At 40.0% G+C, this 24,332-nt stretch overlaps 1 protein-coding gene across 5 annotated transcripts in view; it reads right to left on the minus strand.

The window, feature by feature from the left end:
• MELK (maternal embryonic leucine zipper kinase) overlaps nt 1–24,332 on the minus strand; it is a 77,668-nt gene that overhangs the window by 34,512 nt on the left and 18,824 nt on the right. For all 5 annotated transcript variants that reach the window (XM_068552256.1, XM_068552254.1, XM_068552252.1 and 2 more), the window contains 2 exons: nt 19,643–19,741; nt 810–878 (listed from right to left, as the gene is read on the minus strand). In XM_068552256.1, the coding sequence (XP_068408357.1) occupies nt 810–878; nt 19,643–19,741 (168 nt within the window). The remainder of the gene's footprint in view (nt 1–809; nt 879–19,642; nt 19,742–24,332) is intronic.

Below are 24,332 nucleotides of genomic sequence, written 5' to 3' on the forward strand. Positions count from 1 at the left end.
TGGCTTAATATATGGAAAAACTGAATACATAATAATGAAAAAAATATTGCTAATAAGGTACTCATATTTTTCAAAGTGTTTCCCATTAATCTCATTTTATCCACGTAACACTATGTAGCAAGCACTGAGGCCAAGCTCAGAATCCCCATTTTACAGGTCAGAACCAGGTTAGGTGGCATGCCTATTGATTGGTAGGGTGGATAACTAGACTTCAGCACTCCTGTCTTTCACCCTCAGAGATCATAACACCAAACCAGTGGCTCTTAACGTGTGGTTCCCAGACCAGCAGCATCAGTGTCATCTGGGAGCTTGTTAGAAATGCAAATTCTTAGTCCAGCCCCAGCTCTACTGAATCAGACACTCTCAGGGTGGTGCCCAGCAATCTGTGTCTCAATAAGCCCATTTGGCAATTCTGATACACGCTAAAGTTTGAAAACCACTGCACTAGATCATGGGGCCCACTCAATTGTACATCAGCTCATTTAAGCATTTATTCCGTATCTACTATATATCTAATGGAAAAAGAATGGGAGCAAGAAAACAGAAAACAGTGGAGCAAGAGCTGGTTAGAGAAAACAGACAATGCTCAGGAAAAAGGAAGAAAAACCAAATCAGCAAAGATATATGGTAGCAGTCTTTTTAAAAAAATGCACTTGCAGAGAAAGTACCTAGTAGAGAATATCTGCAGAGTAGATATAATGAATGGAATTTTTTACAGCTGATAGATAAATGTGGTAGCACTACAGACATCTTAAAATCAAATAATTACAAAAGACTTCTATTATTTTAAAATAAATAACAAAGATTACCTGTAGCATTTGTTGAAGAAGCAGAACACTACTGGGGGAGAGCCACTTAGGAACCTCATACTTCCCTCTCTACAAAAAACAAAGAAAGCATTTAAGAGATTTAGGTTCAATCAGCCTTGACACAAATTTCTAAGGTTAACAACATGCTGGAGGTTTACTTCCAAGCTTGAAGACTTCACCCAAGTTTAAGATTTGGTAAACATTATTAATAACATAAGAAACCCATTTCTTGCCTTAAAGAAGAAAATCCAGTAAATTAAACACTATTGTCACCTCTAAAGTATCCACATATCAGGTAAGGGCTAGAGCACAGAGAATGTAAGAGTGGCAAACGTAAATGTTACAGGGCTTTGGAATCTATAGTATGATTAAATGGACAGGAAGTATATACACTGTAGTCAGTGTTTGTATTGCTGAAGCAAATTTTAGTTTATAATCCCAGAGGAATTGTCAGTTGACAAAAGTAGGTCACAGAAAAGTATATTTGGTAGGAGGACACAGGCTGTGGTTAAAAACAGGTCACATATCATCCGCAAGGCAGAATTCACAATCATTGAGGGAATTGATGAAAGCCACCTTCTAAGGCAAGTACCTCTTTTGGGAATGGAAGAGACTCAGGAGATAAATGTTTATAACCTGTCATACTCAGACATTACAGTCACCAAGTCACCAACCAAAACAAGACTAGGGGCTTGCTAAACACAAATACGTGATATAATACCTCTTCACACAACCTGTCACACACCCCTCTTTCCCAATTCAAAGGAAATGATAGAATCATTTTTCTTAGCAGAGAACAAATTGTTTAATGATGCTAGGATAAACAGGTTAATTATATGAGAAAAATTAAGATTGAACTATAATTCACAGTCTATATCAAAATTAATTCTACCCTGATTAAAGAGTTAAATGCAAACACTAAACCATGAGAATACTTAAAGAAAGCATCGGTGATTATTTTTTAGAACCTGTCTAGACATGACAGCAATACCAAAAAACTATAAAGATTAACAGATGACAAGATTTAAAAGCTGACATTTCTGTACAGCAAAACACAACTAACAAAGTTAATTAACAACAAATTGAGGGAAAAAACCTTTCCACCTAAATGGCAAAAGATTAATACATTTCATCACATAAAAAGCTCTCGCAGATCACCACCAATCCTCTCCTTCCCACATTTCCCCTTCTCAGCAAATGGCAACTGCCTTACCAGCTCCTCAGGTCAGAAACCTTGGATCTTCTTCAGCTCCTCTTTCCCTCACACTTCACGTCCGATCCATCAGCAAATCTACTGGTTCTATGTGATATATCCAGAATCACCTGTCACTACCTGCACCACACCTCCAGGGTCTCTCATCTGATATATTGCAAGAGACTCCTAACTGGTCTTCCAGATCCCATCACTGTCCCTCACAGTCTAGTCTCTACTTACCAACACCAATGTTCTTTCAAAACGTTGGGTCAGGTCTCATCACTTCACTATTCAAAACGCTCTAATGGCTCCCCATCTCACTCAGAATGAAATCCAAATTCCTTACTCTGGCTCCAAGGCCCTACGTAGTCTGTAACCCCACATCCACCCCACTCCTTGCTACCTCTCAAACTCACCTCCTAACTCTCTCCCGCACTCACCAAACTATGATCACGTCACAAGTCAAAGACAATCCTGCCTTAAGCCCTTTGCACTCTTTGTTCCCACCACTATAATGCTTTCCCCAATACCAGCAGAGTTTGTGCCTTTATTTTCTTCAGGTCTCCCCTTAAATACCAGTGGTATCAGTGAGGCCTCCCCAAACCACCTTTATAAATAGCATCCCTGCCCACCATCATCTCTACCTGCCTTTCATGGCACCTTCTTTACAGTCCTTATCCCTACTTGTCATACCACATATTTATTTTCTGCCTCACTATATTAGAATATAAACTCTTTAATCATAGGGATTTTGTCTGTGCTGTTCACCTAGAATATTGTCTGGCCCTAACATATAAAAGGTGCTCAATTAATATTTGTTCAATAAAAGAAGAAATGGGATCAAAGCATACACTCCAAAAGAAAATGGGCAAAGAATATTCACAGGTAATTCCCAAAACAAGAACTTTTAAATGGTTAATAAACATGAAAATATGTTCAACTAATCTAGCAATAAAAAAGCAATTAGGGACTTCCTGGTGGCACAGTGGTTAAGAATCTGCCTGCCAGTGCAGGGGACATGGGTTCGAGCCCTGGTCTGGGAAGATCCCACATGCCGTGCAGCAACTAAGCCAGTGCGCCACAGCTACTGAGCCTGTGCTCTAGAACCCGCGAGCCACAACTACTGAGCCCACATGTCACAACTGCTGAAGCCCGCACGCCTAGAGCCCGTGCTCCGCAACAAGAGAAGCCTCCACAATGAGAAGCCCGCACACTGCAACAAAGAGTAGCCCCGGCTTGCTGCAACTAGAGAAAGCCTGCACGCAGCAATGAAGACCCAACGCAGCCAAAAAAAAAAAAAAGCAATTAATTTAAACAAAAATATGATCTACCAAGTTGATAAACTTCAAAAAAATTATCCAGTGTTAGAGTTCGGCGATAAGAGCGCTTATATATACAACGAGAGAGCATAAACTTTTCTGAAGAGTAATTTGGAAATACGTGTAAAAAGCATTCAAGATCGCATATCCTTGATCCAGCAATTTCACTTCTAGCAATTTATCCTAAGCAAATAATTTGGCATACAAAAATTTATTAGTGTTATGAACAGTAACATTCACCACAGAATTGTTTGTGATAACTTTGGAAACTAAGGAACATGGTCTGATGGAATCCAGAGGGCTCCCAAAAATAATCAATGACAAAATAACCTGAATGAGGATCCTGGGTTAGAAATATATTATAGGTCCAGGGAGACAAGGGCAAGCACGCACGCACGCGCACGCGCACACACACACACACACACCCAACAGTAATTGAACGAGGCTAAAACGGTGGAAGCAGGTAGGTGAAGAAGGCTTCAACTAGCACCAGCACTGGGGTTCTCTGTTCTTATGAACTGTCTAGGACATAATTCTCACAAAAATCAGTCCAGCTTAACGGTGAGGGGAGAAACAGACAGTATAGATCACTCAGAATCCTAGAACTACATGACAGGCTGGATTTTGAATATGTTAAAGAAATAGTCAAAGTTCCAAGGAAGTGTTATCAAGCAATTTATTTAAAAAGAAAAGGTGTTAACGTTAAAACAACTCAACCTCTGATTCAGCCTCTCTGATGAGAGCAGACAGGCTGACCTACAAAGTGTTTCCTAGGAAGGGCAAGAGCTTTCATTTTACAAATGACATTTAATGTTATTAAATTTTTCATTCTCCTTTATCTAAAGCACTCACTAGTACCCAGAGATACCACTCTTATTTATACCTTGCCAGGGCACCTTAACACTTGCCAATGTCAGATGCTGACAGTTTGTTTGTGAATTATAATAATGAAGCCTCTAATTCATTTCTCCTTACTATCCGTCATCCACCAAGCACTGAAGGCTCAGTGCTGCCTGGGCTCCAGGCCTATCCCTGGGAAGGGGGGATTTTTGGATGCTTCAGCCACCTCGCTGGGACTCAGCAGCGAGTCACAGTTGCTGCATGGCTGTCCCTGATCTAGTTGGCCCCACTCTCTCAGCTGAGCTTTTCCTTATTCCTGAGACCAAATGCCACTCATGATTCAAATCCTTGGTACCTGACATGTTCTCTTTCTTGGCAAACTGATCATTTGCCTGGTACCTCAAATACTGTAGCCTGCTTTTGCCAGGGTCCCATAGAAAGTAGAGACCGGCCTGGAGTAAGGACTCTATTACCTGCTTACACTGATCAAAGGGTCATGATCTACCTGAATTTCTGATCACAACCTGCACAACCTCTAGAGTGTCCTGTCTTGCTTTACTCACTGGTCAGAACCTGCACCTACTCCAGTGGGTCTCTCCTCATGCTGACTGCACACAAAGCCATTTGCTTCTTACTCTCTGGATACCATCTGCACTGGGTTGAATAGTGACCCCCCCAATATTCATGTCCACCTGGAACCTGTGAATGCATACTTATTTGGAAACAGGGGCTTCTGCAGAAGTAATCAAGTAAAGATGAGATCATATTGGGTTAGGCTGGGCCCTAAATTCAATATGACTGGTGTTCTTATAAGAAGGGGGAAATTTAGACACAGAGGAGAGAACACCACATGAAAACAGAGGCAGAGACTGGAGTGATGCATCTATAATCCAAGGAATGCCAAGGATTGCAGGCAAACACAAGAAGCTAGAAAGAGGCAAAGAAGGAGTCTCCCTTAGAGCCTTCAGAGACCATGGCCCTGCTAACACCTTGATTTTAGACTAGCCTCCAGAACTGTGAGAGAATAAATATCTGTTGTTTTAAGCCACTATCTTGTAGTATTTTGTGATGACAACCCTAGGAAACTAATATACCATCTATAAGGGTTTAACTTACTTGCATTACCTCTCTCCTATCATCACCTGCCCACCCCAAGGATAAATCTGGTTCCAGGTTCTAGCCCTTTCTGGTCTGCTCCAACACACAGATAACAGGTCCATAACCAGAACTATGTAATAAAATAAATGTTATGCCTTTAAATTCAAAAACTACCATCCAAAACGAAAGCATTCTTAACTAAAAGTAGCAGAATTCTATAGAAATCAGATGTAAAAGTGAATTTTCAGACCAAAGCACTGAATAACAAGAGCTCCACGAGGCTGATTCCAAGTTCCTCTTTGCCTCTTATTTATCACCCCTTTTATCATCCCAACTTGAATTCACGAAGTATCTTTTAATAGATCCCCTGTGCTGTGCTGTAAGCTAGCATCATAGAAGCAATCCTATCCAGAGAGAGGCAGGGAAGATAAGTGAATGAGAAGTGTGGTGCTTGGCACACTGGAAACAGGCAGAGACTGGAGTCATACATTATGTTTGAATCCTAGTCTGCCTTTCATTTGCTCCTTGAGCTTGTACAAGTTATGTCATCTTTCTGACCCTGTTCCTAAGAGTAGGCTCTGGAGACAAATTGCCTAGATCCAAATCCAGGGTCTACCACTTACTAGCTGTGTGGATGAGCTATTTAACCTTGCCGTGCCTCAGTTTCCTCATCTGTAAAAAGAAGTATAATAACAGTATCAACTCCATAAATTGTTGCTAGCACTCAATGATTTAATACATATAAAGCACTTAGCACACGCACAGAGTAAGAACTCAATACCGTCTAGTTTCTACTATTGCTGCTGCCTCCACTACTATTACTATTACTACTACTACTATTACTACTGTTACTGTGAAACAAGTACAGTAATGCCACTCACAGGGTTACAAAAGGAATGGAAGAGAATGTATGTGAAAGCACTTGGCACAATGCCTTGCACATAAGAGACAATAAATGTTTGTTCAATTTGAAATAAATAGGAGGGGAAGATAGGGCTACTCAAAAAAGTAGCAGAGGGCTTCCCTGGTGGCGCAGTGGTTAAGAATCCACCTGCCAATGCAGGGAACACGGGTTTGAGCCCTGGTCCGGGAAGATCCCACATGCCGCAGAGCAACTAAGCCCATGCGCCACAACTACTGAGCCTGTGCTCTAGACCCCACGAGCCACAACTACTGAGCCCATGCGCCACAACTACTGAAGCCCGTGCGCCTAGAGCCCACGCTCTGCAACAAGAGAAACCACTGCAATGAGAAGTCCGCACACCACAACAAAGAGTAGCCACCACTTGCCGCAACTAGAGAAAGCCTGTGTGCAGCAACGAAGATCCAACGCAGCCATAAATAAATAAATAAGCTTCTCCGGTTATTTAAAAAAAAAAAAAAAAAGTAGCAGAGCAAAGGTGGCATGTTGGCAAAGCCATGCATGCCAGGGTGCTAAATATTCAGTATAGTAAGAAAGGCTAGAGTCATTCTGAGGATGCACATGCCCTCTCAATAGAGATTTGCCCCACTGCAGCTGCCTCAGGATCTCAGCATTGCCTGGTAAGAACACATCAACTAGTCATGTCCTGCTTACATCACCTCCTGAAACGTACCCACCCACTTTCTCCATTTGGACAGAACAGCTCTATAGAGTACTATCAACAAACAAAGCATGAGGCCTGTGCCCCATCACCAAGACCTGACATTCTCAGCTTCATTCTCTACACTGAAATACTGGCAGAAATAAAGTCCAGAGCTGAGTTCTGCTGCCAGGCTTACCCCAACCTCTTATTTGTACACAGTACTTAAAAATACACAAAGCACTTATACATATATTTTATCCTGTGCAGTAGGCAGCTACATTACACAGATGAGGAAACTGTCTCAGCCAGGGAAATCAAATACCTGTTCAATGTTGTAAGGCACTGGTTCTCAACTGGAGGTGATTTTTGTCCCCCAGGGGACATCTGGCAGTGTCTGGAGACATTTCTGATTGTCATAATTTGGGGGCTGCTACTGGCATCTAGTGGGTAGAGGCCAGGGATGCTGCTCAACATCCCACAATGCACAGGACGGTCCCCCACAACAAAGAATTATCTAGTCCAAAATGTCAATGGTGCCAAAGTTGAGAAACACTGTTATAGAGCAATAAAGGGGTAGAGACAGGACTAGAAGAGAGATACAATACTTTTTCTATTGTACTGCACTGGAAGTTCTAAGGATACCTAGAAATAGACAGGGAGAAAGGCTCCTTATTTAAATACTGAAAGTATATATCTAAGGATCAAATAGAAAAGGCCTTGAGAGGAACAATTCTGCTGGGGAAGAGCATCTTCACAAAAGGCCCTGTGTTAACCAGGCCTGTGCCCCTTAACCCTGGTTTCTGCTCAATCTTTGGAGAATTCTTGTTTATTTAAGGGCTGATTACCTTGCAAATGAGATTAAGAAACAGGTAATAGAGGGAGAAACCAAGTGGGAGGAGGAAAAAAGATCTGTGTGCTAATAAGTGAGATAATCCTGGGAATACTAATGGCCTTGAAATTGTTTGTTTTTTCATATAGTACTAAGAAAGGCAGGTGATCGACCTCTCCAACACATAATAATAGTACTGCAGTCAACCCTATAATTGTAAAGTATTATCTCATAAAGAGATAACTTGCTCATTTTCTTTAAAATTATAAATTATACTTGTTAGAAAGCAATTTTACTTTCAAGCTACTCAACTTTCATTTACTAAATTAGTTATATTTTCTTAATATTTGTGTACCCAGAACTGGAATACAGTCACGCTTGTCTTTGAATGCAATGACAGCAGATGAATATGCGACATTAATAAGGTTAATACTCAGTCTATTAGTAACCACGCTGGAAACTGCAGTTTAGCATTTTGCTTAAAATAGTCAACAAACACAAAAGATAAACAAAGTCTGCCTCTTAAACAAGAGTTACATACAGTGTGTCAAATATTGCTGGGTTTTTCAATCAAACCAAGAACTGAGGGAAGTGTTATTCCCAAGTGAGGAATTTTAGAACATTCTAGGCGAAGATACATACTGCATGCAAGTGATACGACACCTTAATTAGATTCAACCAGCAGACTGTATTACACTGTGACTCGGAACAATAGTTCTGAGCCAAGATTACAATAAATTTCAAAATCTATAATGTGTGAAATTAAATTCCATAATAATGCATAAAAGTCCTAATCTGAATCAATTTTCAACTTGCAAATACATGAAAAACTAAAAAAAAATGAAATTCAGAGTAGGAGAAACAAAGAATATACAGTATTAATAAATAATATTAATTAGGAAGGCTAAATCTCTATTGAACAAGAATTAGACATTTTCTACCATACTCACTGCACCGAAGAAATGTTTCATTTACCAAAAATATCAAAACTTGGACCTAATATCTACTATTAGGATGTAACAATTTTATATTATCTTGAGATAAGTCCCCTCCCCCAAAGGATTCATCCAGGATCCACTAATAAATAAATAAAAGTAGAGAACACTGAAGTTTGTATGTTGGTACATTCACCTCGTGTTCGTGAAACAGTACATTAATAATTAAGAGCATCAGGAATTCCCTGGCAGTCCAATGGTTAGGACTTAGCACTGTCACTGCCATGGGCCCAGGTTTGATCCCTGGTTGGGGACCTAAGATCCCACAAGCCATGCAGCGTGGCTCCCCCAAAAAATATATACTTATATATATTTATAATATATATTATATATTTTATATATATAATAATAATTAGGAGCATTAATTCCATGGCTGCCATATGAATGTGAACTTGCAGTAATAGCAAATGAAGGCAAATAAATAGCATAGAAGTTTGGGTCCAGATAGGTTAAAAAAAAAAAAAAGGCAAGCTTAAAGTTAAATCAGTTAATGAGGAACACCACGGATATAGTTAGTGTAGCTTAATTTCAATAAGGTATTAACAGTCATTTATTTTATCTTTGTGGATAAAACCACAAAATCTTGGTTAAGCGTATCTGATACAGGCTAAAATCCCCGGAACACTTAGGGGTGGTCTAGATCTATTCAGTTTTGTTTTTTTTTTAATTTTTAAAAAATATCTATCTGTCTGTCTGTCTATCTATCTATGTATGGCTGCATTGGGTCTTCGTTGCTGCACGCGGGCTTTCTCTAGCTGCAGCGAGCAGGTGCTACTCTTCGTTGCGGTGTGCAGGCTTCTCATTGCGGTGGCTTCTCTTGTTCCAGAGCACAGGCTCTAGGCGCGCAGGCTTCAGTAGTTGTGGCACATGGGCTCAGGAGTTGTGGCTCGTGGGCTCTAGAGCGCAGGCTCAGTAGTTGTGGCGCACAGGCTTTGTTGCTCCGCAGCATGTGGGATTCCCGGCCCAGGGCTCGAACCCGTGTTGCCTGCATTGGCAGGCAGATGCTTAACCACTGCGCCACCAGGGAAGTCCTCTAGTCAGCTTTTTAACCAACAACTTGGATTAGAGATATTTAAGAAATGTACAAAATGTCACAATCCTGGCAAGGACAGCTGATATTATATGAGATCAGAATCAAGACTCAAAATATCAACAGAGGAGAATACTAGGCTGAAACAAACAAGAAAAACTGAATGTGAATAAATAGAAGTCAGAGAACTTATAGCTATTCAGAGATGGACTGGACCTTGGAAATAACTGACTACTGCAATGCTTTAACACTACTGATAAAGAAAATGAGGACAAGTTGCTCTACCAGAGATGACACCTAAATTGAGTAGAAAAACTGATGCACAATACCTAATATGAATTAGGAGAACTGGTAAATATAGTCCTGGTAAATCTGAAAAGTTGGGATGTCTGGGAACATTCCCAAGTTAATGGACACAAAAAGAAGCTTGGGATGGGGATCACTTTCTGCTCTGGGAGTCTACGATTCTCTTGAGACTAGCAACTACAGAGATGAGAAACAGTATCTCATGGTGGTATGAGAACGGGCTCTGAGTTTGCCTAGCTGAGTTCAAATCCCAGCTCTGCCACTTACTAGCTTACTAGCTAAGACCCTGAGTAAGTTATGTAAGGTCTCTGCCCCTTAGTTTCCTCATCCATAAGAGGGGGACAATAATAGCAACTACCTCACTCAAAGCAGAGTCTGGCAAATAAGAAAAACTCAGGAACGTTTAGTATTACTTTTGTAATAGAATAAGAATAAGCAACCATGTGCAAGGGTCACAAAAATATGAAAAACACATACTTCAGAATGCTCTATCTCCCCAGAGGAAAAAAAAGGAATTGGGGGAGAAAAGCAAAGAATTTCAACAACAAAAAAAAGACTGATGTAGATGCTCTAGGCAGAGGAGACTTCAGCACACCCCAAATAAGCATAGAACTCTACTTCTGTATATCTAGAGATAGACACTCAGACCTGGCCTGCCGAAGGCACCTCCCCCACTTTCCACATCAGGTTTAGAGATTCAAGACTCACACAAAACTTTATTATTCTACTTTTTAAAAAATTATTACTAGCAAACCAAATTCAACAGCATATTAAGAGATTTATACACCATGACCAAGTAGGATTTATTCCTGAAATGCAAGTTTGGCTCAACATACACAAATCAATATATGTGATAGACCACATTTACAGAATGAAGGTGAAAAACATGATCATGTCAGTTAATGCAGAAAAAACATTTGACAAAATTCAACACCCTTTCATGATAAAAATACTCAACAAACTAAGAATAGGAGGAAACTACCTCAACACAGTAAAAGCCATATATGAAAAATCCATAGCTAACATCATACTCAGTGGTGGAAGACTGAAAGCTTTTTCTAAGATCAAGAACAAGACAAGAATGCCCACTTTTTACCACTTCTATTCAACACAGTAATGGAAGTCCTAGCCAGAGCAATTAGGCAAGAAGTAGAACCTTTATGTGATTCAAAACTTAAAAGGTACAAAAGAGCACAGAATGAAAATTCTCCCTTCCCTCTCCCAATTTTCCTCCCCAGAAGGAGCAGGAACTAGCAACTTCTTATATCTCCTTCCACATTACTCCAAATAATATAAACATACCTCCCTCTCTTTTATTTTTTACAAAAATGACAGTATACTATACATACTGTTCTACACCTTGCTTTTCCCCTTAACAATATATCTTCGATATCATTCCATATCAGTATTTAAAGAGGTTCCTATTCACTTTTATGGCTATAGAATATCTGTTATAAAGATGTACTATAATTTAACAACAATGTTTTCCAAAAGAAAAAGGAAGCACTGTCAAAGACTCACAGGGACTTCCCTGGTGGTCCAGTAGTTAAGACTTTGTGCTTCCACTGCAGGGGGCTCGGGTTCGATCCCTGGTCGGGGAACTAAGATCCCGTGTGCCGCGTGGCATGGCCAAAAAGTTTTTTAAAAATTTAAAAAATAAAAAAGTACACCAGGGAAAAACAATTTATAGCAGAATAGCCAGGAAAATTCTAGGGGAAAAGTAGAATAAGAGGGAGCTAATTCTACCAAACATTAAATAAATGGTATTATAAAAAATCCAGTAATTAAAACAATTACGTATAAAACAAACATAGACAAAAAGTTAAATATAATGAAATAAAGAGCCCAGAAAAAGAAATATGTAGGGCTTCCCTGGTGGCGCAGTGGTTAAGAATCCGCCTGCCAATGCAGGGGACACGGGTTTGAGCCCTGGTCCAGGAAGATCCCAAATGCCACGGAGCATCTTAGCCAGTGCGCCACAACTACTGAGCCCACACGCCACAACTACTGAAGCCCGTGTGCCTAGAGCCCATGCTCTGCAACAAGAGAAGCCACCGCAGTGAGAAGACTGCACTGCAATGAAGAGTAGCCCCCCGCTCGCCGCAACTAGAGAAAGCCCGCACACAGCAACAAAGACCCAACGCAGCCGTAAATAAATAGATAGATAGATAAATAAATAAACCCTAAAAAGAAGAAAAATGAAAACCTATACACGCTGCTATGTACCAATATGAAACAATCTTCAAAGTAAAGCATTAAATTTAAAAAGGAGGGGGCAAGGTCCACTAACTGTGTGAATTATATAATTCCAAAGGATATAGACACATAAAAGTTTGTATAAGTACAAATAATTTATGCAAATGTATAGAAGAAATTTATAAATAGTTGCCTCTGTGGAAGAAAAGAAAGGAAGCAGGAAGTTTTGTGTGTTTTTTAAATTATACTCCTTAGTACTGTTTTAACTTTTTACCGTACATACTGTTTTTCATCATGAAAACAATTAACTGAATGTCGCTTCATTGACAAATGACAAGCCTAGGCATTTCAGGCCAATGTTCTAGGAAAGGAGCAGGCAGGCTTGAGGGAGGATCATTCTTTTACAGATCAATAACTCTATACCAGGAGCCAGCAAACTTTTTCTGTAAAGGGACAGATAGTAAACATTTTTGGTTTTATGGGCCATATAATCTCTGTCACAACTACTCAACCCTACCATTGTTGTGCAAAAGCAGCCACAGACAATATATAAACAAATAAATAGGCTTGGCTGTGTTCCAATAAAACTTTATTTAAACAAACAGGTGGTGGGTCAGATATGGCCGGCAAGCCATTGTTTGCCAACCTCTGCTTTATACTCCTAGCCAAGAAGACTGATTAAGATTTTAACCAAACTTTCCTTGCATTTAGCACTCTAGAAAGGAGTAAATTAAGCTCCAACACAGGCTCTTAGCTATTCACACATCTATAGAATTGTACATTATACTACTTACTCAAGAGTGAGGTTTGGGAGGAATGATTTCTTGACAGAACAGCTAGTACTTTTCAATATGATAAAACATAGATATGTCCCCACCCCCCGAACACCCCCTCCCTGCCTACCTACCCACCCTTCTGTTTAACTTGCCCCTAATGCCTGGGTATGACTTGAAAGAACTGAATGCATGCCCTCCTGCCAAGTATTCTTCTTACATGTGGATTACATCATTTTAACATCACAAATCAAGAATTATAGCCCTGTATAATCATTGTTATAAAGGAGACATAATTATTCTACAATCAAAGTTTATAGTTAGTAAATCCATACCTCATTTTGTTTTACTAGGTATATATCCACAGGGTATATGGAAGGTAGACTGCTCAAAGTCAGACATCTTTATTGAGACTTTTGCATGATCAAGGCAAGTATTCAAAATTTTTCTTGGATAAAATTATTATAGTCATCCTTACAGCTTACGAGATCTCAGCTCCCAGTTCCCTGACCACCAGGGAACTCCCTATTACAGTCATCCTTTATGGCATAATGTTTTACTGCAATTCCCAAATACTCATCACCAAGAAATCAAGTATCCTTGGAAGACTCAATGTTCACGGAAGGATGTCAATTCCTGCACCAGTTATACTGACATTTGCTTTTGCTCTTATTCAACTCAGCCATAACTTCAGTAAATTTCCAGGGAGAATAATCCCTAATTTACTGATATTCAATAACTTGGCTGAGAGGGGTTATATTAATTGAGAGACCATCTAAAGAATATGTAGAGTTGACCACTCATTATTCTTGATTGGTGGTCTTCAAAGGCATGTAAGAAGACACACTAGGGCATGGAAAGAATATATTAAGACTTTCATTTATATTCATTTCTATCTAAAAAATAAGACAAAAATTAAGCTTTATTAAAATTTAGTATATGGATTGGCAATGGCACCCTCACTAGTCCCTACATAAACTACAGAATGAAGTCATTCTTCCTTGACTGTGACAGTGACACATGACAGGTGACAGTGGCTCTACCTTGCACCACTCTGTACCTATTGTGAACTACTGTGCCCAGTTAAATGGATTTACAGATCATAGTATCTGGTTTAACTAAACTAAATCTTCACAAAATTGCCAACTGGTTTTAAAAGATTCTTGCAAAGAATCTTTTAAACCACAGATTAAAGGTTGTTTGTTTGCTACAAGCACAAGCAAACAACAATAACAGAGCTGACACGTTTACTCTTAGTGTGAGGCCATCAGCCGAAACACAAGGTTAAAAAAAGACCTAATCAGATCTAACAAGTGGTCTTAAAACCTGAAATTATCAAGACTATTTGAAATACACTTATGCACATTATTGCTAACAGTGAACCTCAAATCCAAGTACATATGGCTACACTGTCATCACAATTACAAGATTTTTAAAAACAAGGATCCAGAATATGAAAACAAATCTCTACAATTTTTTTTAGTGATGTTTAAAGGCAAGAAACAACAGCAAAGCAAATTCCAAGTGAATCAAATATTTAAACGTAAAAAAAATAAAAATAAAAATGCTAGAAGGAAACATGGGAGTTTTTAAAAATAATATATGTAGGAAAGCCTTTCCAAATATGACAGTGAAAGACTGATAAATCTGACCAAACAAAAATAAAACAATTCCTGCATAGCCAAAAAAAAATCTTAAACATAGCACAGCCAAAAAAAAAAAAGATACCCAGAATCCAACCACTCCTCACTACCTCAATGACCACCATCTCTTATCTGCAAATTACTACAATATACAATATCCTCCTCTCCAGTCTCCATGGTTCTCCTCTTGGCTCCTTGTAGCCTATTTCCACACAGTAGCCACTGTGGTCCTGATAAAATCTAAACCAGACCATGTCTCTCTTCTGCTCAAAACCCTCTAGTGGGGGCTTCCCTGGTGGCGCAGTGGTTAAGAATCCACCTGCCAATGCAGGGGACATGGGTTGGAGCCCTGGTCTGGGAAGATCCCACATGCCACAGAGCAACTAAGCCCATGTGCCACAACTACTGAGCCTGCGCTCTAGAGCCTGTGAACCACAACTACGGAGCCCGGGTGCCACAACTACTGAAGCCTGCGCACCTAGAGCCCGTGCTCCACAGCAAGAGAAGCGACTGCAATGAGAAGCCCGTGCACTGCAATGAAGAGGAGCCCCCGCTCGCCGCAACCAGAGAAAGCCCGCGCACAGCAACAAAGACCCAATGCAGCCAAAAATAAATAAATTAAATAAATAAATTTATTAAAAAAAAAAAAAAACCCTCTAGTGGCTCCCCATTTCACTTGGAGAAGAAGCCAAAATCCTTATGATGGCTACAGAGCCAAAGGCAGTTGGAGCTCCTGTCCCCTGAGACTTCATTTCCTACGGCTCTCATTTACTCCACTCCAGTGGCACTAGCCCTCTGCCCTCCCTTGACTACACCAGGCATGCGTCTACCTACTAGCCTTTGCTCTGCTTCCTCTGACTGAAACATTCTCTCCCTTGATAGCCTCTTGACTAACACTCTCACCTCCTTCAAGTCTTGCTCAAATCTCACCTCTGACCACCTTATTTAATATTTAATAATGCAACCAGCCCTTCTCTTCCCTCCACACCCCTCCCCATCTGTTCTGATTCCTCTTTACCCTGCTCAATTTTTTCTTTTTTCTAAAGCAAGTATCATCTTTTAATATAATTTATTTATTATGCTTATTATCTTTTTCTACCACCACCACTATTTTTTCCCTACCACTACAATATAAACTCCATGAGGGCAGGGACCTTCCATCTGTTTTATTCACTGATATATCCCAAGCATCTAGAAAAGTGCCTAGCACAGATTAGGTGTTCAGTAACTAGACTGAACTTAAGACTTCAGATTTAAGAATTTCATCCTAAGATGAGTAAGCAATGAGGGCACTGAGATAATGGGAGGCCAGTTCACCTAGGATAACACCTACAGCTCACAGGGTGAACTCTGGCTTGTAGTACTTGAGTGAAACGGGAAAGAAGCCACTGGAGAGCTTCCAATAAAGGGATGTGACCTGACTTACTATTTTTAAATCTTCCCATAAAGAAGTCACTGGTGGAGATGGACTTCCAAGCACATTCCATAACACCCAAAAATTCCAACCTTATACTGCCCCCACGCACACACACAAGAAAAGAAACAGTAAAAGGGAGAATACTCCCAATCAAATTTATGTGGCTAGTAGAATCTTGAAACCAAAAACAAACAAAATAGTTCTAGAAAGGAAAACTACATATTAATCTCTGAACAAATTTTAAGTCCTGAACAAAATACTGGCAAACCAAATTTAGAAACATATGTCAATAATAATAGCTAGGACTTCCCGGGTGCTCCAGTGGTTAAGACTCCACCCTCCCAATGCAGTGGGCCCGGGTCCGATCCCTGGTCAGGGAACTAGATCCCGCATGCCGCAACTAAAAGAGCCCACATGCTGCAACTAAAGATCCTGCATGCCGCAAAGAAGATCCCGCATGCTGCAAAGAAGATCTCACACGCGGCAACGAAGATCCTGCGTGCCGCAGCTAAGACCCAGCGCAGCTAAATAAATAAATAAATAAACATTTTTTTAAAAAAAGACTGTTGGGCCTTTCATTAAAAATAATAATAATAATAATAATAGCTAACATTTATTGAGCACTACGATAAATGAACTAACTCATTTAATCCTAACAACGCTATGTTATGACTACTATCATCCATTTTACAGATGAAGAAGCTGACACACAGAGAGGCTAAGTAATTTGTCAAAGTCCACAGATAGAAAGTAGAGATCCTGGATTTTAAAAATATCAATGAGATTCTGATTTAACTGCTCCAGGAGTTGGACCCTAAATTTTTTTTTTTAATTTTATTTATTTATTTTTGGCTGCGCTGGGTCTTCCTTGCTGCGTGCGTGCTTTCTCTAGTTGTGGCGAGTGGGGGCTACTCTTCGTTGCAGTGTGTGGGCTTCTCACTGCAGTGGCTTCTCTTGTTGCGGAGCATGGCCCCTAGGCATGTGGGTGTCCGCAGCTGTGGCTCGCGGGCTCTAGAGTGCAGGCTCAGTAGTTGTGGCGCACAGGCTTCGTTGCTCCGCGGCATGTGGGAACTTCCCAGACCAGGGCTTGAACCCTTGTCCCCTGCATTGGCAGGCGGATTCTTAACAACTGTGCCACCAGGGAAGCCCTGGACCCTGTATTTTTTAAAGCACCCCAAGAGATGCTGGTATGCTGCCAGGGTTGTGAACCACTACTCTAAGTCCATCAGCTAAGGCTTCCCCCGCCCTGAGAGAGATTACCTGGACATAGCCAGGACAAGAGATGTTTTAGTGAGGATTTAAATATGAAACAAGAAGCAGAGAGGAGAAAACATGACTGGTAAGATCCTTTCCAACAGGGAAATTCTATGATCATGTGTCCCCACACTGTGTTTCTAGAATTCTAGAAGGTATAAGATTTCATACTATAACACCAAACAGATCCAATTCTACTTCATCTTTGGAGAACCTTGTCTGTCAGTTTATTCTCTGGCATGGAGTACCCCCAGCAAAAAAAGAATATGGTAAAACGTACTAGTAGCTTGTAATACTGAAGTTATTTTCAGAACAAAAAACAGAGCTCTACTTTATAGAAAGAGTAGCAAAAAGAGGGAACAACTCAAGAGGTCAACCTAATGTTTTTTGAAAGTGTAACTGGAAAATTGTTACTGAGCTGCCCAAAGACCAAGCCTCCTTCCCACTCCACATCTGTTAACTAAAGTTGAAACTACAAAGCAATCCTAACACTACCCTCCCTGTATCCTGTTGTTGACACGGGGAATGTGGCTCTGTGAGGTCAGGAACTGCTGTCACAGGCAGGAAGCAGAGCCAAGGCAACAACTGCTACCCTGCAAAGTTTAGGGGAGGCTTTGTGAGAAGAGATGGGAGGAAATACGGGCTGTCTTGGTTACCCCAGCAGGCTCCAGGAGGTTGGCCTCCAGCCCACTGCCCCATCCATCTCCCCTCCCCAAGGAGAAGCACAAGCACTCACGGTTCCCCAAAACAGTGGCAACAGCTACTGGTAACATGACTTCTCTTTGATCCTGCAGAATCAAAGCTCCTCAGCCTTCAAGAAATTGGAACTACTGCAATTCCATCACTTCCCAAAACTACTCTTGCAGTTTTGGCACTGATTTTAAAGCTTTTTCCAGGGTGGGATACAGGAAAAACTATTAAGTCAAATAAATAAAATAACTGCAGGTTGAACTCAGTGCCCTCAGACTTGGTTGTTCAGTAGGGTAGGCAAAGGCCAACTGGTTCTACCACTTTCAATTCTGTGTGCTACTTTCCAGAAATGAGAGCTGATTTAGGTAGTCTCCCTACCTAAAGGGTGTTAGAGATCTAATGGTCCAGCCACATAAAACTTCTGACCATTTCTTCCCATGCTTCTCCCATCTTACCCCTTGGCTGATACTGTCTACCAGGCATGCTTTCCCCCACAACCCTTTCTGAAGTGCTTCTAACCTTCTTTTAAAGCCCAGCTCAAACCTCACTTACTATAAGATGTTCTCCTAAATCCCACACCCACTCCTGTATTAACTTCATTTAACCTCTGTTATAAAACGGCACCCCTCACCCTTTCCCCTTTTTAGATAGCCTTGTATCTGTCTCCAACAAGAAATCTGGCAGACAATGATTAAGTTTCATAGATCTTTGTTCACATCTTTCAGTATCTCATACAAAGAAGACCTTTAGGAAATATCTGTTAAACAGAACGGAATTCAAGCCTCATTCAGAGAAGTTGCTCTGCTGGTCTGACTTTGGTTTGCTATGGACACAATATGGTACTCTTCCTCTTTACATGTCTTCTTTTGTTAGCTTGCTTTGAATATTAACTCTTTAAAAATAATTTTACTATTTTCCTTCCTATATATGATTTTTTTAATTGAATATAGTTTATATAACATAAAATTCACCCTTTTAAAGTGTACAGTTCAGTGGTTCTTAGTATATTCACAAAGTTGTGTAATTATTATCACTATCTAATTCCAGAATGTTTTCATCAACCCAAAAAGAAACCCTGCACCCATTAGCAGTCACTCCCCACTGCCACTCCACCCCTCCCCCGCCAGCCCCATAACCACAAATCTACTTTCTATCTCTGATATATATGATTTTAACAAAGCTTACAGTACTCTTAACTGTGGTTTTATTATACCTTAAAGCCAAATTTTACCTTCAAAAAGAAACAGTTTCTCTTATTTTAACATAACTCTAAAGAAAAATGTGATTTAACACAGCAACTTACTAAGGCATCATTTCAGGATACAAAACAAAAACTCTTACCAGAAAAATCAGCTTACATGTTTACTTTCCCATTTGTTTTTGTTTTGTTAAGCTTCTTACTGAAGTATAATGTTCATATAGAAAAGTACACCTATCATAAGGTATACTTTGATAAGTTTTCAAAAACTGAATACAAGTATAACCATCATCCAGATCAAAAACCAAACAGAAGCCCCACCATGTCTCTCTTTCAGTCACTAACCACCTCCAAAGAGTAACCACTATCCTGACTTCTAGCAGCATACATTACTTCTGCCTATTCTTGTACTTTTATAAATAAAAGCATATAGTTTGCAATATAGAAAACTTCTACAATGAAATTCTGTGCCTTGTAATACTCACCATAATCTTCTTGTACAAAGCCATGACATTATCATCATCAAATGGTAGAAAGCCACACATAAGTACATATAAGAGTATGCCCATGCTCCAAACATCTGCCTGAGAAGGAGAAAAAAATAATAATTAAAAAAAAATTAGAACGTATTTCAAAATGGCACTACATAGAATCTTCACAGAGCTGGAAAAGAGCTCAGAGATCATCCAATTCAACCTGCTCCTTGTACAGTCTGAAGCCCAGAAAGGAAGGCTTGTCCAAAGTCACCCAGTCAATGGCAGGCCACCCAGATAGGTCTCTTGACCAGTGACCAGTTCAGTTCAGAGTGACCAGTTCAGTGCACTCCCCTCTAATGCTTAATAGAAAATCATTTCTAGTTGGCTGGGCTGGATTGGGCATGATAAGGAAGAAGATAAGGCTAAGTCTCTGATTCTTTTTTTTATTTATTTAGGCTGCAATGGGTCTTAGTTGCAGAATGCAGGATCTTTGTTGTGGCATGGGGGAATCTTTTTTTTTTTTTTTTTAGTTGCAGCATGCATGCGGGATCTAGTTCGCTGACCAGGGATCGAACCTGGGCCCCCTGCATTGGGAGTGCAGAGTCTTACCCACTGGACAACCAGGTAAGTCCCTAGGTCTCTGATTCTGAAAGACAAAACTATAGTGCTACTGAGGGTTTATTACATATGAGGATTATGTAAACATGCATGAGGATGTCAAAACAAGTCTTAAAATTTACTGCTGATAATCTGCAAATGTAAATAAGCTATAATGTAAAGTCCTCTCTATGTAGAGACACCTTAATAAAGTTCAACAGTTGACTTTTCAAGGATCGAGAATAGAAATTAGCCTGCCAGCACAAATAGCCCTACAAATCTCAAAATCCCAGAAAGGATACAGTAGAAACTAACACGACATTGTAAAGCAACTATACTCCAATAAAAATTTTTTTAAAAAATGAGGGGGGGTGAAGGGGCAAGAAAAAGAAGTCCCAGAAAGGAGCTTAGCCTTTATGTAAGATATCCATGCCACCGATGACTGAGAAGTCACAGTTCCCACCCTCATTTGAGCCTTAGGAAAATTTTAAGAGGTAAAAGGGCAGCATGTAGCATGTTTAAAGAAAAAAAAAAAAGTGGGGGGAAAGGACAGAGGGGAGAAACAGAGTTAAAATAACTTCAGCAGCATCACACATCTAGGTAGTACCTATACTAAATAACACAAATCTCACACCTAGTCCTGCCTACCAAATCGCATCAAATTATTAGGACTCAACTAGGAAGCCCTGAGTGAACAATTTACTTTCAAGCAAACACCAGATTTTTCTTCCAAGTTGCAGGAGGTCAGAAATTAACCATTTATGCCTTAAAGATATCAAATGCTTCATCTATAAATTGAGTCTTGACGGCATGGCACTCCTGACCAGGGTGTTATAGTCAAGGTAAAGAGACTACACAGGGAAGAGTGGGCTAACATGGCCTCATCAAATGCCATAAGAAGAGGTCAAAAGAGAGATTACGTCTGAGGTTAAAGGAAAAGATGAAGAAAATAGTAGTAACATCCCCATAGAAATCTACAAAAGCCTACTAGAGAGAAAAAAAAGCAGAAAAAGTATTCTTCAGCTAACGCATCAAAGCACCTTCACTTCACTGTTTTGAAATGGATATGAGAATAAATGAATCAACTAAAACCATAAACCAAAGCAAATTCAAGTAAATCTATAAGCTACCAACTGCCAAATAAGAAAAAAATAACTGGGGGGAAGAGGGGTTTGAAACCACTTCCTCTGAGAAATTACAAAATGAATTAGAGATGTTTACCATAGAACATTCCTTAAAGCATGATCTGGACCATGAGCAACAGAATAACCTAAAGCACTTTTTTTTTTAAAATTATTTATTTATTTATTTATTTATTTATTTATTTATTTATTTATTTATTTATTTATTTATTTATTTATTTATTTATTTATTTATTTATTTATTTATTTATTTATTTATTTATGGCTGTGTTTGGGTCTTCGTTTCTGTGCGAGGGCTTTCTCTAGTTGCGGCAAGTGGGGGCCACTCTTCATCGCAGTGCGCGGGCCTCTCGCTATCGCGGCCTCTCCTTTTGCAGAGCACAGGCTCCAGATGCGCAGGCTCAGCAATTGTGGCTCACGGGCCTAGTTGCTCCGCGGCATGTGGGATCTTCCCAGACCAGGGCTCGAACCCATGTCCCCTGCATAGGCAGACAGATTCTCAACCACTGCGCCACCAGGGAAGCCCTAAAGTACTTTTTTTAGAATGAAGATTGCTAAAGCCTCACCTTAGAAAACAAAACCAAAATCTCTAAACATGCACAGCCCTGAGCTCTGCATATTTTAACAAGTGCCCCCAGACAATTCCTTGGTACACTGTCCTTAAGAAACTGTCCTAGAAGGATGGAAAGTTGAACTAAAATGAATAAGAAAACAAGATCCTATAGGAAAATCTTGATGCATTCAAACCAGCAGGGCCTCATCACCAGACCTCTAGGAATCTTGTGAGCATCAGGCATATGATTACCACTCCTTCTGCGAGACAGAATGGAACAGTGGAAAGAGTAGAGGTGTGCAGTAAAGCCTCACTCAGTTCAAATCTTGACCCCCAGTTGCCAGCTGTGACCCTGCAAAGGCACTTAATTTCTGAGCCTCAATTTCTTTATCTTCTTTATCTTATGAAACAGAGTAACAGTATTCGCTCCAAAGGATTTTTGTGGTGCTTAAATGAAAATTATAAAAAGGCTCTATCATGTGGAGCCCTTATCCACTGTTACGGGAATGTAAAATGTTGCTGCCACTACAGAAAATAGTATGGCAGTTCCTCAAAAAATTAAAAATAGAATTATCATATGATCTAGCAATTCCACATTTGGGTGTATATCCAAAAGAATTGAAAGCAAGGTCTCAAAGAGATATTTGTTTCTATCAGCATTATTCACAATAACCAAAAGGTGGAAGCAATCCCAGTGTCTACCCAGGGATGAACGGAAAAATAAAATGTGATATATACATGCAATGGTATGTTATTCAAGCTTAAAAAGGAATGAAATTCTGATACATGCTACACAACATGGATGAAGTTTGAAGATATTACACTATGTGAAATAAAGCAGTCACACACACAAAAAAATATTGTATGATTCCACCATACAAGGTACCTAGAATAGTCAAACTCATAGAGATAGAAAGTAAAAGGCGGCTTCCCTGGTGGCACAGTGGTTAAGAATCCACCTGCCAATGCAGGGGACACATGTTCGAGCCCTGGTCTGGGTAGATCCCACGTGCCACGGAGCAACTAAGCCCGTGAGCCACAACTACTGAGCCTGCGCTCTAGAGCCCGTGAGCCACAACTACTGAGCCCGTGTGCCACAACTACTGAAGCCCGTGCACTAGAGCCCATGCTCCGCGATAAGAGAAGCCACCACAATGAGAAGCCTGTGCACTGCAACGAAGAGTGGCCCCCACTCAACGCAACTAGAGAAGGCCTGCCTGAAGCAACAAAGACCCAATGCAACCAAAAATAAGTAAATAAATAAAATTGATTCTTTAAAAAAAAATTTTAAATATTCAAATTGAGGGACATTTTACAAAATAACTGGCTTCCTCAAAGATTTCAAGGTCATGAAGATAAAGAAAGCCTAAGGAACTCTTTCGGATTAAAGAAGACCAAAGAAACACAACAATGCGATGCATGATCCTGAATGGAATCCTGGACTAGAGGGAAAATATAGCTATAAAGGACCTTACAATTAACACCATCTGAATATGAATTGTGGATTAAATAATTGTATCAGGGACTTCCCTGGTGGTCCAGTGGTTAAGAATCTGCCTTCCAATGCAGGGGATGCAGGTTCGATCCTTGGTCGGGGAACTAAGATCCCACATGCCACGGGGCAACTAAGCCCAAGCACTCTAGAGTCCGTGCACCACAACTACTGAACCCGCACACCCTGGAGCCCGCGTGCTGCAACGAAGAGCCCACGCACCGCAACCAAGACCCAATGCAGCCAAATAAATAAATAAATAAATATTTAATAAATTGTATCAATGTTAAATTCTCTGATTTCAATAACTAAAGTGTGGTTATAAAAGAGAGAGTCCTTCCTTTAGGAAATATATACATGGTATTTAATGATAAAGGGGTATGATGTCTCCAACTTACTCTCAGTTGGTTCAAAAAATAATACACATACATATAAACATAGAGAATGATAAAACAAATAGGGAAAAATGTAAACAATTATGAATTTGGCTAAATATATACAGAAGTTCCTCATTCCACATTTGCGACTATTCTGTAAGTTTGAGATTATATTCAAATAAAAGGTCACCAAAAACAAGTTAGTCCCCATCTTCTCATGTTACAAATTAAGTAAACCGGCATATCTCAAAGTTTCTCCCGTATAACACCAGTACCAAAAGATGCTCCACGTAAAAAGTGGATTCTGTAGGTGCATAAAATTGAGACCAGCTGCTGTCTGTGATGTTCTACTCTCAAAGGACACTGTACAGGAACATATTAAGATTTGGAGATGTCCTTAACTAAAGAAAACTGTTCAACCCAGCATTTCCAGACCTTTTGACAACTAAACCTTTTTCATTTTATGATACTAATATCAGCAAAACCAGTACTCCAGAGGGTGGAAGGGGCTGACTAGCTTGCGGTAGCCAGTGGTTAA

The sequence above is a fragment of the Eschrichtius robustus genome, chromosome 10 (assembly GCF_028021215.1).
Source record: "Eschrichtius robustus isolate mEscRob2 chromosome 10, mEscRob2.pri, whole genome shotgun sequence".
Taxonomy (NCBI): Eukaryota; Metazoa; Chordata; class Mammalia; order Artiodactyla; family Eschrichtiidae; genus Eschrichtius; species Eschrichtius robustus.